The sequence below is a fragment of the Varanus komodoensis genome, unplaced genomic scaffold (genome assembly GCF_004798865.1).
Source record: "Varanus komodoensis strain SLA01 unplaced genomic scaffold, ASM479886v1 scaffold140, whole genome shotgun sequence".
Lineage (NCBI taxonomy): Eukaryota > Metazoa > Chordata > Lepidosauria > Squamata > Varanidae > Varanus > Varanus komodoensis.
In genome coordinates this window covers 140,661-153,627 of record NW_025335410.1, presented here as the reverse complement: position 1 = coordinate 153,627, position 12,967 = coordinate 140,661, and the positions used below count along the sequence as shown (strand labels likewise).

Below are 12,967 nucleotides of genomic sequence, written 5' to 3'. Positions count from 1 at the left end.
GTCTCAGTCCAGCAATCTATTCGCTACACTACATTGACACAGCAGGATTGGTATATATTGGTTCCCATGGTTCAGTGAGTCTGCACAATGTTTAACTTGCTGTATCTTATAGGTTTGCATTGATTTCCTCAATACTGCCCTTTCTCAATAGTCCTTCAGAAATCCACACACATTGTTTATTGTCATTATTATCATCATCATTAAATTACATTTCTTTACCACCCATGGCTGAAACTCTCTGGGTGGTCTACAACAGGATGTACAAGGCAGTAAAATATACTAGATAGAACAGCATTTAGAACACTTAAAATAATTAAAATGCAATATAAAGACCCATCCAAGAAGAAAGGAAAAAGGCACCTGGATGACCAGGGAGATGTTTAAAGGCCTCCACCCAGAGGAAGGCTGCAGAAGTTGAATGTAGTGTCCAGGTAGATCAAGGTGGGAGAGGTGCTTGGGTGGGGGAGGGGTAAATACCATGAAGTTTCCATGAGATTGTTTCAACATCCAGTTTTAAAGCCGGGACATCTAATTCATGTGATCTGATGGTTACATGTGTTGGACTAGTGTTCTGTCAAATGGGATGCCTTTCCATTTTCAGTTTGGTGACAAAGTTCTATCAGCACCTCCTGGCCTTGGCTTTTGCTGTCAATGAGATCAATGAGAACCCCAAGATCTTGCCCAACGTCACACTTGGCTTCCACATCTATGACAGCTACTATAATAAAAGGCTGATGTACCGTTCAACTCTGGATCTGCTCTTCAAATCATTTAGATTTGTTCCCAATTATGAATGTGGTCCCCAGAAGAAATTAATAGCTGTCATTGGAGGCCTCGGCTCTGATATCTCCTTCAATATGGCAGACATTTTAGGCCTCTACAAAATTCCACAGGTAAGATCTGTGCACAGTAGCTATTCCACCAAATATCCAAATAATTCTCTCTCTTCTCTTTTCCTTGTGGGGATGATTTTGTGGCTCATAACAAGTGAGAGATTAAATCCACAGGAGACAAAGAGTTGTCCAGTGTTTACAAGGAAGGGCAAAATGGAGAATGGCTTCAGACACTGTGTGTGTGGACACACAAATGCACTCAATAGACTAAGGAGTGTCTAGTGGGTTTCTTCGATGTGTCAAGTTCCAAGAAATTACATTTTATTTCAGCATTGCAGCTAGAACAGTCATTGATGTAATATCTGATATATAAACAATCACTACATCAAAATGTAGGGTGACACACACAGATAATGTCTCTTCATCCATCTCTAAAATATTTGTGCATTTTCTTTTAGATTACATATGGGACTTTTGCCACAGAAGAGCCTGGAACAATGCGAGCCACCTCCTTTTACCGCATGGCCCCAAATGAAGTCCACCAGAACATGGGCATTATCCACTTACTTAACCATTTTGGGTGGATGTGGGTTGGACTTTTTGTTGCAGATGATGACAGTGGAGAACATTTTTTGCAGGCTCTGGAGCCACTTCTTTCTGAGCATGAAATCTGTTCAGCTTTCACAGAAAGAATACAAAGCCAAGACCATTTCCAGTTCTTCAGTGAAAGAAAAAATATGGCCTCAAATATGTATCTGCCTTCCATAGATAGGAAAGTCACAGTATTGGTGCTGTATGGTGAAATTCCGACACTTATGTGGCTATGCACCTTGTTCTCATTAGCAATTCCTGCATCAGTGCAGGACACATATTTTGGGAAGGTATGGATTATGACAGCTCAGATTGATTTTGCAGTACCTGGACTCATGAGACGTTGGAATTTTGAGATTTTCCAAGGTACCATTTTCTTTGCTATTCACTCCAATGAACCTCCAGGTTTCCAGACATATCTTCAGAACATTAAAGTTGACTGGTCTCTTGAACATGGCTTTCTCAAGGAATTCTGGGAGCAATCTTTTGAGTGTTCATTTCCAAACCCTAGCAGGCTGAATGAGGTCTACATGCTATGTACTGGGCTGGAGAAGCTGGAGCACCTTCCAGGGTCAGTTTTTGAAATGTCCATGTCTGGCCATAGTTACAGTATCTATAATGCTGCCTATGCTGCTGCACATGCCATGGAGTCTTCCAGATCCAAACACAGAGCAAAGGTTGGGGACCAAAGACATGAAGATCTCCAACCTTGGCAGGTAATGTCTCCCCAGTGAAATACACTGACTGTGTCCAATGTTCACTTCCAGGAATAAATAGTGAGGTGGTCTTGTGCACTTTGTTTCCTTAGCTAGTCTGGGGAGGTCAACATATCCATCTCTACCTGTCCACAAAAAGAAAAACAGGAAGAGCTGGACCATTTCTATCCTATGTGATTGGTCTCTCTCCCACCCACCTCTTCATTTTTAGTTTGGTTTTCTGCTAGTTGAAACTCCTTAGAAGGATCTCAGAAAGAAAATGCATTTGCAAATATTGACATGAGGACTGTAATCTCTTGTTATCTTTCTATTAGCTCCATTCATTTCTACAAGGCATTTCATTCAACAACTCAGCTGGAGAAATGGTGTCCTTTAATGACAAGAAGAAAATGGGAGGTGGATTTGACATCATGAGCATGGTCATAGCACCAGACAATTCCGTCCTAAAAGTTAAAGTTGGGAGGGTTGATCCTGATGCCCTTGAAGGAAAAGAATTCATCATTGATGTGGATGGAATCACATGGCCTAGGAGTTTAACTCAGGTGAGATGTTGAGTGTATCATGGGGAGGGGCACTCTATTATCAGGATATGTGGTCTGAAGTCTGGAGTAAGCCTCTTCTGTATAGGCTTACCCTGTCATGGGTGAATGGGCCTTGTATTGCAGACAGAGCTAGGCATTGATGTGTCCTTTGCACCCTGAAATGTGGTCAAGTCTTTTTTAAGGTGTTAAGAAAGCATGAAACATAAAATAATACGAATCTCAATTCTGCATTATATTACAGAATCAGTATATGTCATATGTACTAGTGAAACATGGCCAATAATTATTAAATAATTATGGGATTGTGCAATTATTTATTAATATTTGGCCCCCCTAATACGATGTGGGGTGTGTGTGTTTCCACATAGCCTTAGTGTGTTTTCCTCCTTTCTAGTGAGGAACTTATATGAGCATTCATTTGTTTTTACTTTTCATCCATCAACAAATACTTTTTCATTGGGAGATCAGTCTGCAAAAAAATGAATTCTGCATTGCTCAAGGCAGTACCTCCAATAGTTTGCAACACCTGCTTACTTACTTCATTGTGGATGAGTCGATAAGCAAGCAAACAAATGAAGAAATCTAATTTCTCTCATTCTAATATCTTTTTATATTTATGACTAGAACTTGCCAGTTTCATGCTGCAGTGATTCCTGCTTCCCTGGTTATCAGAAGAAAAAGAAAGAAGGGGAGAAATTTTGCTGCTATGATTGTGAGCCATGCCCATATGGAGAAATTTCCTTCTGGAAAGGTAGATGGTACAACTGAGGTTGTTAATAATGAGAGAAAGTCATCAGGTCATAAATCACCATGATGGAAAACCAAAGGTCTGTACTGCTTTTCAAAAAAGTTAGGGACACTTCAACTCGAGTAAGCATAATTTAAATTTAGAGTCATGTTTGACTGCAACAAAATTATCTCAGGAAAGGTATAAGGCATTGGTCCTCAAACTAAGGCCCATGGGCCGGAACTGGCCTGCCATGCCCATTTGACTGGCCTGCCCCACAGGTTTTGCACTTGTTGGGGGCGTGCGTGCATGGGCACGCGGCTTGCTCACAAGGAGATTGTTTTGGACTTGCTTAGAGAAAATGATCTTGTGACCAAGCTGGCGCTGTGCCCCCCCCGTCTCATGTCACATGCACATGCGCCTCACTCCCTCACCAGCCTGCACCCCACTTGCCGGCACTGCGCCCACCCCTGGCACCTGTCAACTGGTCCCCTTTAGAAAAAGTTTGAGGACCCCTGGTATAAGGGCAAAAAGAAAACATTCTTCCACATTCCCCCCCAATTAATGTAAGAATGTCTTTCAGCTCTCAGCAAGTATAGGACATTTATTTATTTATTTATTACCAATATTATATTCTGTTCTATACGAAATGTCTCAGGAAGGCTTACAAACCATAAACAATCAAACAATAAATAATTACAACAAAATACAACAGGATTAGCATAACAAAGCATAGCTGTGCATAATAATGTTAAAACCAAGTTAAAATATTTAAATATTGGGCAAATATTGGGCCTGGCGCCACTGCAGAGATAGCCCTCCTCATATGGTTTAATACTTCTAGAGGCCTTGTATGAAAAGAAAATCTGCATTACAATGACTATCCTGTTGATTTTCCTCTGCATAACAGTAGTATAGAATACTAATTGAAAAAAAAATAACAGCAAAGCTCCCTCTTAATGGATTGTTATTCTGTTTGCTGAAGGATTTAGCCTGGGATCTTAGCACCTTACAGAGCGATCCCTATGGCAATTCTAGGTACCTCTGTGGCAATGGGAATGTTTAGGTTTATAGGAAAAAAACCTGTAAGGAATGAGGTTGCAGTTTGGGATCTTTCTGGCCTAGGCACTTTGTGACCACATCTTAGTAGGACAAGCCTGTAGGACTACATGTATATAAATTACAGTACAGAATATGTTGTATTGAAAAACTAGAGACTCCATGATGGGGACTGATTAAGAGATATGCAAATTCCATGAGCCCAGTCAGCCTCCATGTGGAAATTCACTGTAATATTACTTAAAATATGTTTTAAAGACTCCTAATGCCTGAGAAATGCTAACAATGAAACTATGGGTGATACAAAGAAAGAGCAATTTCCTTTCAGAACTGAAAAATGCCTTCCGGAACTGAAAAAAGCAACCCCAAAGGAGAGGTAGTAACAAGCACCTTATCAGTTTACAGAGTCATTAGCACAGAAAGAAAGTCATTAGAAAGTCACAGAAAGGCATTAGCACCTCATCAGTTTACAGAAGCATTAGCACAGAAAGATGTACTCATTGTACTTTTCCCCCCCCAGACATGGACAACTGCATCAAGTGTCCAGAAACTGAATATCCAAACAAGAAGCGAGACAGGTGCATCCCCAAACTTACAACCTTTCTGTCTTATGAGAATTCCCTAACAATTAGCTTAGTCTCACTTGCTGCTCTGTTATCGCTGATGACAATTTTGGTACTGCGAACATTTATTAAGCATAGAGACACCCCCATCGTCAAAGCCAACAACCGGGACCTCACCTACACTCTCCTCATCTCCCTCCTGCTCTGCTTCCTCTGTTCTTTGCTCTTTCTTGGAAAGCCAAGGAAGCTAACATGTATTCTCAGACAGTCAGCTTTTGGTATCATTTTCTCTATTGCTGTGTCTTGTGTGTTGGCCAAAACTATCACTGTAGTTGTAGCATTCATGGCCACCAAACCAGGCTCCAATATGAGGAAGTGGGTGGGGAAAAGACTGGCCACCTCCATTGTTCTTTCTTGTTCTCTCATGCAAGCCTTGCTTTGTGCCATCTGGCTTGGAACCTCTGCCCCATTCCCAGATTTGGACATGCACTCAGTCCCTGGAGAGATTGTAGCAGAATGTAACGAAGGGTCTCTCATCATGTTTTACTGCCTCCTGGGCTACATGGGACTTCTGGCCATCATTAGTTTCACTGTGGCTTTTCTAGCTAGGAAGTTGCCAGACAGTTTCAATGAAGCCAAGTTCATCACCTTCAGCATGCTGGTCTTTTGTAGTGTTTGGCTGTCCTTTGTTCCTACCTACTTGAGCACCAAGGGCAAATATGTGGTGGCTGTGGAGATCTTCTCCATCTTGACCTCAGGCGGTGGGTTACTGGGCTGTATCTTTTCCCCCAAATGTTACATAATTTTGTTAAGGCCTGAGTTGAACAATAAGGAACAGCTAACAGGGAGAAAGAGGTTTCTTTAAAAAAAAAAAAAAAAAATCAAAGGGTCTTGTTAAATGAATTTCCCTGTAGTGGAAGTCAGTAGGTTTGCTTTAGCTGTCTGATTGGACTATGTTTACAGCATTCCAATTAATTCTGTCATGTGCTAAGCAAGTACATTACGTGTTCATATTTATCCTCATGATTTAGGGATAAGCAACTCATGCATCCTCCATCTGTTGCACAAGTGTGTCCTAGGAAGCTTCAGTCCCTTCTTCTTGCAGTCCAGCTTTCCAGATGGGTTACAGGAAAAAGATCACTGCTCCAGTGCTTCTGTTATCAGTGTCCCAACAGCCAACTTTACTGGGTTTCGGGGTAGGTGAAATCTATGTCAATGGACATAGGAAATGCTTCAATCTCAACTGAGCCACCTCCAAGAATGCTGCTTCCACCTAGATCAGTCTTTATTCACCATAGTGTAGACCATGAATGGAAAGGAAGACTGGGGCTGAGAGAGCTTCCTTCCTGCAGTGATCTCAGAGGGTATCAACTGGCAGAAGTGGGGAGGATTTTGTTGTTGATATGTACTGGTTTGTATGCATTGGAGACATGCACCCACTCCCAGTTTCTACTTGGATCCCAGTCTGGTACTGCAGAAAATGGCTGCTAATTTTTCAGTTTTCCTGCTTTGATTTGTCACTAGACCCAAGCTGAGGTTCACAAATCCAAGGCCTTTTATTTCTGATTATTTCTTGTGATGTATGCATTTTAAAATAAATATTCTTTTAAACATTGAACTGTCAGCAACATTTCTATTGGAAGAACTGGGTAAAAATTTCAGGGATTGACACCCCTAAAGAGATCATGCTGGACACATTTCAGAATCTGGAAGGAGCTCCAAGAATAGTCTGGATTTTCTGAGGGTCTCCAAAACTGCAGGTCTTGATCCTTGCATATTCTTGTGAATCCATGTTTTCATGGATTCACAGAACAGCTGGGTTGGAAGGGGCCAGGAAGTCCTCTGAATTGAACCCTCTGCTAGTGCAGGATGCCAGTTGCATCCTCCTGATCAGATAACTGTCCAATTGTTTCTTGAATGCATCTGATGTGGAAGAGTGAGCCACCTCTCTTGGCAGCTGGTTCCAATGTTGTCCTGCTCTCACGGTCAGGAAATTCTTCCTTGTGTCTAGCCTGCACCTGGTGTACTGTATCTTAAGTTCATTATTCCATGTCCTACAATGTGGAATGTTCCCACAAGTGAAAAAAAGTGAAATGGGGAAAATCCTGCCCACCCCCAACACACACAGTTTCACACTTTCATGTATCAGTGAAAACAGTCCATCATCTGTTTTTCTTTATACTCTTGCACAACTAAAGCTCTGCAGAATTCTCTGAAATTTTTTAAAAAGGTAAAATAAATAGTCCAAAATTCTGCAGAAACCAATTCTGGAAAAACCCAGTTTGCAGTAAAAGGTCATGCCAGAGTCATGGAACTTCAATCTAATTTTACCTACTGCAATTTTTCAAGTATCCCAGGATAGGACTATATAGTTTGCCTCTTGCAAAGATTAATGTTTGAGATGACAGGGAGAAGCAATGCTGTGGTTAGTATTTGCACAGAAGGAAATCACTGTGCCCTTGCCCCTTAAGTGCCTTGCACAGTAGTACACAGCCGTCTCATCAGGTTTCAGATTCTTCATTTGCAGGAAGAGCATGCTGGAATGGTTCTCCCTGGAGACAGTGAACCGCCCTTTCACAGAGTCTGCATAGATGATATAGCTCCCATCGTAGCGTATATGGGCAACCCATTCCAGACCCTTCCCAGGAGCCTGCCGCACCCAGTTCATGCTGTAGTCACTGAAAGCAAACCCAGAGACCCGGCAAGAGAGGAGGAGGGCCTCTCCAGGCCTTTGGATGTTTCCACCAGTCTCTTCCAGCTGGATTTCTGATTGAACACCTGGAAAGAGAGAGAGATTTTGCCTTCACTCTGGGCCCTGGCTCCAAACTGGCTTCTGCTTGCCAGTGGGGAAGAAAAAGTTACCTTGGATGGTTGCTGAGAAGAAAACAAACTGAACCCAGAAGTTCATTTTTTTCAAATGAGTTGAGAGAAACATTACTCCGAGTGGTCACAAGGATTCAAGGGTTCTTCCTCTGGAGGAAGAGACCCTTCTTGACTGGTTTAAAGAGGAAGTTGTCTCTGCATTTACATACACCTGGTGATAAAAGAGCAACACAGACCTTTGGCAAGCTTTCTCCCTTTCAGTCTCTACATTGCCCAAGATCTGGAGATGTTAGACATTTCTTCCAGTGTGTCAGTGCGTACATGGGACAGAATATGGTAAAAAGGCAGGTTTTAGCTAGGCTTAAAGGATTTTTTTTCCTTTAAAAATTGTAAAACAATACAAGGACAAAACTGTCTGCCTGGAACCAGTTTTAGAAGTGAGACATGAAGAATTCCATGGAAATGGACTAGACAGGTTCACCCACCCTTATTGGTCAGATTCTAGACAGTTCTTGCCAAGTGTCAGGTTCCTTCCAGGAGGTTAGGAATGATGGAAGCCCTCAGAGCTTGCCTCTCCTTCTTTCACAGAGAGAGAATAGGAGTGGAGTCTTTCTCAGCCATCTGGGAGGTTGAAAACCTCAACTCATCTCTGATACATTTCCCCTGAATCCAGCAAATACGTCTCCATTTTTTCTTCTGAAGCAGCTGAGCCTTACCATATTGGTACAGGAACCTCCTGTAAGTTGACCCACACCTGGACGGATCAATGACATCCATAGCTGGTGGGATGTATTGGACCAAACCTCTCAAAACTGGAGCATCTGGTGTCTTCCAGATGTTCTGGACTGTAATACAATAAAGCTCAGACACTTCATAAGGAAAGAAAAGAATGAGGATCACCATCATTGATCCCCACATGTATTTGGAAAAAAAACAAGGTTAAAGGTTGTTAGAAGAAGAATCACTTTTAAGCACTGCATAACTTCATAATTAATCATGGGACATGTCAATTAAGATGTTGGCCTTCAAGCATCACTAAATGTAACTAAATTTTCAGATACAAAGGCAGAGTGGAGTTTTCTCTGGTTGGGCCTAATCTGGACCAGAATCACAACACTCCAGGAGGCTGTGTGTGTAACACTTTCCCCACCCACTGTTGTCTTGAAATCCTCTCTCTTTCTCTTGCACACACCAATGTGGGAAGTTGTAAGTAGGGTTTTGACAACCGTCCATAGACTCATGCCACAAGTTTGCATGGCACTCAATTCCTGCAGAATGACATGCAGATAGTTGATGTTCCCTGCATCTGCTTGCACTCATGGCTGTGAGAAAGCAGGCTGGAGTCCAGGAAGCTGAACTGAGGGACTTTGAAGGGTCTCCACCCCTAACATTGATCCCAAGCTAAAAGAAGAAAAGCCTCCCTTCTCCACAGTAGAAATTTCTCCCTTCTTTTCTCCTCCCCCATGGGGGGATTTCTGAACAAACATGGGTGAGGAAAGCATTTCCCTGATCTTGGAGTGCTATGGTCCTGATCCAAATTGGGACAGTGCTTAGGTGCAATGAGTAAAGAAAACCATTTTGCTTATCTCCATGACACATCATTTTTAGTGTGTTTATATTGGACCTTAGCTTCCAAATTCGTGGCTTTGTGGACTTAAGCCAAAGTGTGATACTTTTAATACTGGTCTTAAATGAACTTTTTATCTCCACTACCATCATTATCACTGAATATTTCCATAGTCCTTTCAAGGCCTTTCCTCAAAGATGAATGGATACAATGCCATGTATAATTCCAGATGCATACCGACAAACCTGTTCCTTTGTTAAAGATGGGCAAAAAGGTACCCAAATAAAATTGGAGGGTTGGGATGAATGGTGGTGCATTTTTATCCCAGGATCCCCTTCAGATGACAATACATCATTTGGTGGGAAACAGAAACACAACTCCTGAAGTGCTATGTTTCATAGAAACCCACCAATTCCTCCAGCCATCTCTGCTACCCACCCCTACACTGCCTCCAAGAGGGCAGTGACACTGGGAGAGTATCCACTAAGTATTACATAAAATTAGAATGTGAAATAAGAAATTCAAGCATCACATCAGGCCAGAGTAATATGAGATTACTTATGTGTTAACTCTTCAGTTATTTTCCTTTCATGGACATCTGGAGCCGATGCACAACTTTGTCCCACCATGGAACAGTGGAGGTGTGTTGCAACAGGCAGAGGGGAAAACGTATTTAATCCCCAGTGATGTCTTTCAGGTTCCTGAGTGGGCAGAGGTAATTATGTTCCCCCTCCCTTATGCAATTATTTGTAGTTTGTTCACTGGGCCAGAGCTCAGCAGAAGGACTGAACAAACACAATAATCAGGACTGAAAGTTGTTATAACCTCCCCTGTAGGATTGAAAGCTGAGAGTTCAGTCTGACTCTCTCCCTTTTTCATTTTAGAGGCCAAAACTTGAAACTGGAAGTTTGGCAGTCCTTTTGGTAGGCATTCAAAGCATACAATTGTAACTCTACTGCTACTAAAAATAAGACCGAGAACTTTCTCTTTGGGATTTGTTTTAGTGGAGTCCAACGCTGCCCAGTGTACCCAGTTTAAACCAAATGATAGTGGATAGCCAGAAGAGGACTCACATCTGGAGAAAAGGATGCCAGGGGTTCTGATGGCATTGCTGTTGCTTCAGTTGCCCTACAGGGTATGCCAAGTTCATGCTATGAAATGCTTCCCACATGCATCCATCCCTGTTCCACATGAGTGGTATCAGTCAGGGTCCATTATCATTGGTGGGATTGCTTCTCATATAATTTACCATTTTGCTGGGTTAGAATTTAAGAAACATCCTTCTGAAGAATTTCCCAAGGTTCCACTGTAAGGATTTTTGTTTCTTTTAATAGAAAAGAAATCTGCTCTATGATCATGGAACTTATTTCACGTTGGCTTGGTCTATACCAAGGGCACTCTTCCTCTCTTAAGTGCTTTCTCAGTAGAAATGGGTTAGTGTTAGGGTGTTCATTTTGCAAGGACTGTGACCCACTGCTTGGCATGCAGAACGTCCGAAATACTGGATGGGTCTGAAAAAGTTTCTGCTAGAAAAACTGGAGAGCTGCTAACATTCAGACAATACTGTGCCGGATGACCCAGTAAAACACAGTTTTTGAGGCATTTTATGGACTCTATTGGGCATTGGCCAATCACAGAAGCATTCTAGATGGTCACTAGGTTTGCATCTCCCAAATGTGATTTGTAGTTGAAGATTGTGCATTTCAAAGCTTGTGAAGTGAGTTGTGGAATGAATGAACAAACAGATAAAATGTATTTGAAAAATGTCTTCATCTGAGAGATGTGGAAATGTGTGCTTTTAAAATAAAGCACACTTAATGGGGAAAACATCACAATTTCAAAAATGTGTACGCTTGATGCTTATATATGGAAATCATGTCTGAATTTTCAAGAGAAAAGAGCTTTGGCTACAGGGCATGAAGGAAGCACAACAAATGAGCATGAAAATAAAGCATAGCTTACAATCTGATACAGACACTAGTTGGAATGAGCTTCAGGATTGAATGAGAAGAACCTCCTAGCTCTGGATTTTATCCTCTCATATTATTTGGAAGTATGAAAAGAGGAATCCTGGGGACCATAGGATGGCTTGAGAAATCCCTTCCTAGTTTGTAGACAGTGGGAGAGGAAAAATCCAGTGTCCAACCCCAGCCCTTTGCAGTAGACATGCAGGGAATTGCATTGGCTACCTATCTGAGGTTCAAAAATTGACCATGGAAGGAGAGAAAGAAGCTGTTCTGGTGGGTGGGGAGTGGGGGGGGGACCCAATAGACCAATATATGAGTTCTCTTGAATGCTCTGCAGCCTCCTCCCCTTCCTCTCTGATGTTCCCTTGCCATGTGGGCTGAGAAGGCCAACTTGCTAAAACCAGCATTGAGTGGAAGAGGTGAATATGGCTTCCATAACTCTTCTTGCCCTGCTGGCTTCAATCCATCAGACAGAAGGACCTCAGAAACCTCCAAGCTCCAGGGTTTCTGGGCAGTGAGGCTTCAGTCCAGAGGATTATGCTCTTTGTATAATTCTCAGTTGCACTGATGTATTCTGTATTTAAATAACAAAAGTTGATCTTTGAGCAGTTAGCAACAAGTGACTGAGTCATTTAAGATTTGATTGGTGTGCCTTGTTCTCTTTTGCACTGAGTTCTTACAAGTCTTCCTTTTTGAACTGGAAACCGTGCATTCATGCATTTTTGAAGTTAAGTTTTTTAGTTGCATTATTAAACTACAGTGCAGATTATAGATGCACTATACTTTTCCTCTAGGTTTTAGGGGAAAAAGTTCTTTCAAGAACCCCAGAAACTTCAGGAAAAAAAATATTCCAGCACTGAAGCAAGTAAACTGGCTATACCCAGAATAAACCTGCCTTGCACCAATATATTTTTGTACACTGACGAACTCCTCTCTGAAAGAGCATGTTACTTTCTTTACAGTCTGTTACCAAAACTGTACCAGAATATTCTCACCTTGGTGTTTGCTGTAAGGGAGATCAATGGGAACCCCAAGCTTTTACCCAACATCACACTTGGGTTCCACATCTATGATAACTACTATGATGACCAGATGACCTATCGTACCACTCTGGACCTGCTTTTCAAGTTGTATAAATTTGTTCCCAACTACAAATGTGGTGGTGAGAAGAATGTAATGGCCATAATTGGAGGGCTGAGCACTGATGTTTCCTTTCGCATGGCAGACCTCTTAAGTCTCTACAAGATTCCACAGGTGGGAAGTGTTCATGTGGTCCTTTTAGAAATTATGAAAGTAATCGTTGTGTAATCTGGGGAGCTATTTTACAGTTCAGCATGAGGGTGAAGAAAATATGGAATTTAGTTATGGTTTGCTTATTTATTTATTCCTGCCCCATAACTTGATGTTTCTCTGGGCAGCTTACAAATGCTGAAGCCAGAATATAACTACAATCAATAAAACAGATTAAAAACAATAAAATTAGCAAATTGTTAAAACATCCCACATTTATGTATGTATGTATGCATGAAACTGTATACAACATGACCAAATGCAACCAGATGAATTAACAACCCAAATT

The 12,967-nt window shown here is 41.7% G+C and overlaps 1 protein-coding gene across 1 annotated transcript; it reads left to right on the top strand.

Annotated features, from left to right (window-relative positions):
* Positions 1 to 1,354: 1,354 nt before the first annotated feature.
* Positions 1,355 to 12,696, top strand: LOC123020125 (vomeronasal type-2 receptor 26-like). Its single transcript, XM_044423550.1, has 5 exons — positions 1,355 to 2,140; positions 2,455 to 2,682; positions 3,307 to 3,433; positions 4,989 to 5,886; positions 12,351 to 12,696. Exons 1-5 carry the CDS (start codon positions 1,355 to 1,357, stop codon positions 12,694 to 12,696), a joined length of 2,385 nt encoding a protein of 794 aa, XP_044279485.1.
* The last annotated feature ends 271 nt before the right edge of the window (positions 12,697 to 12,967 follow it).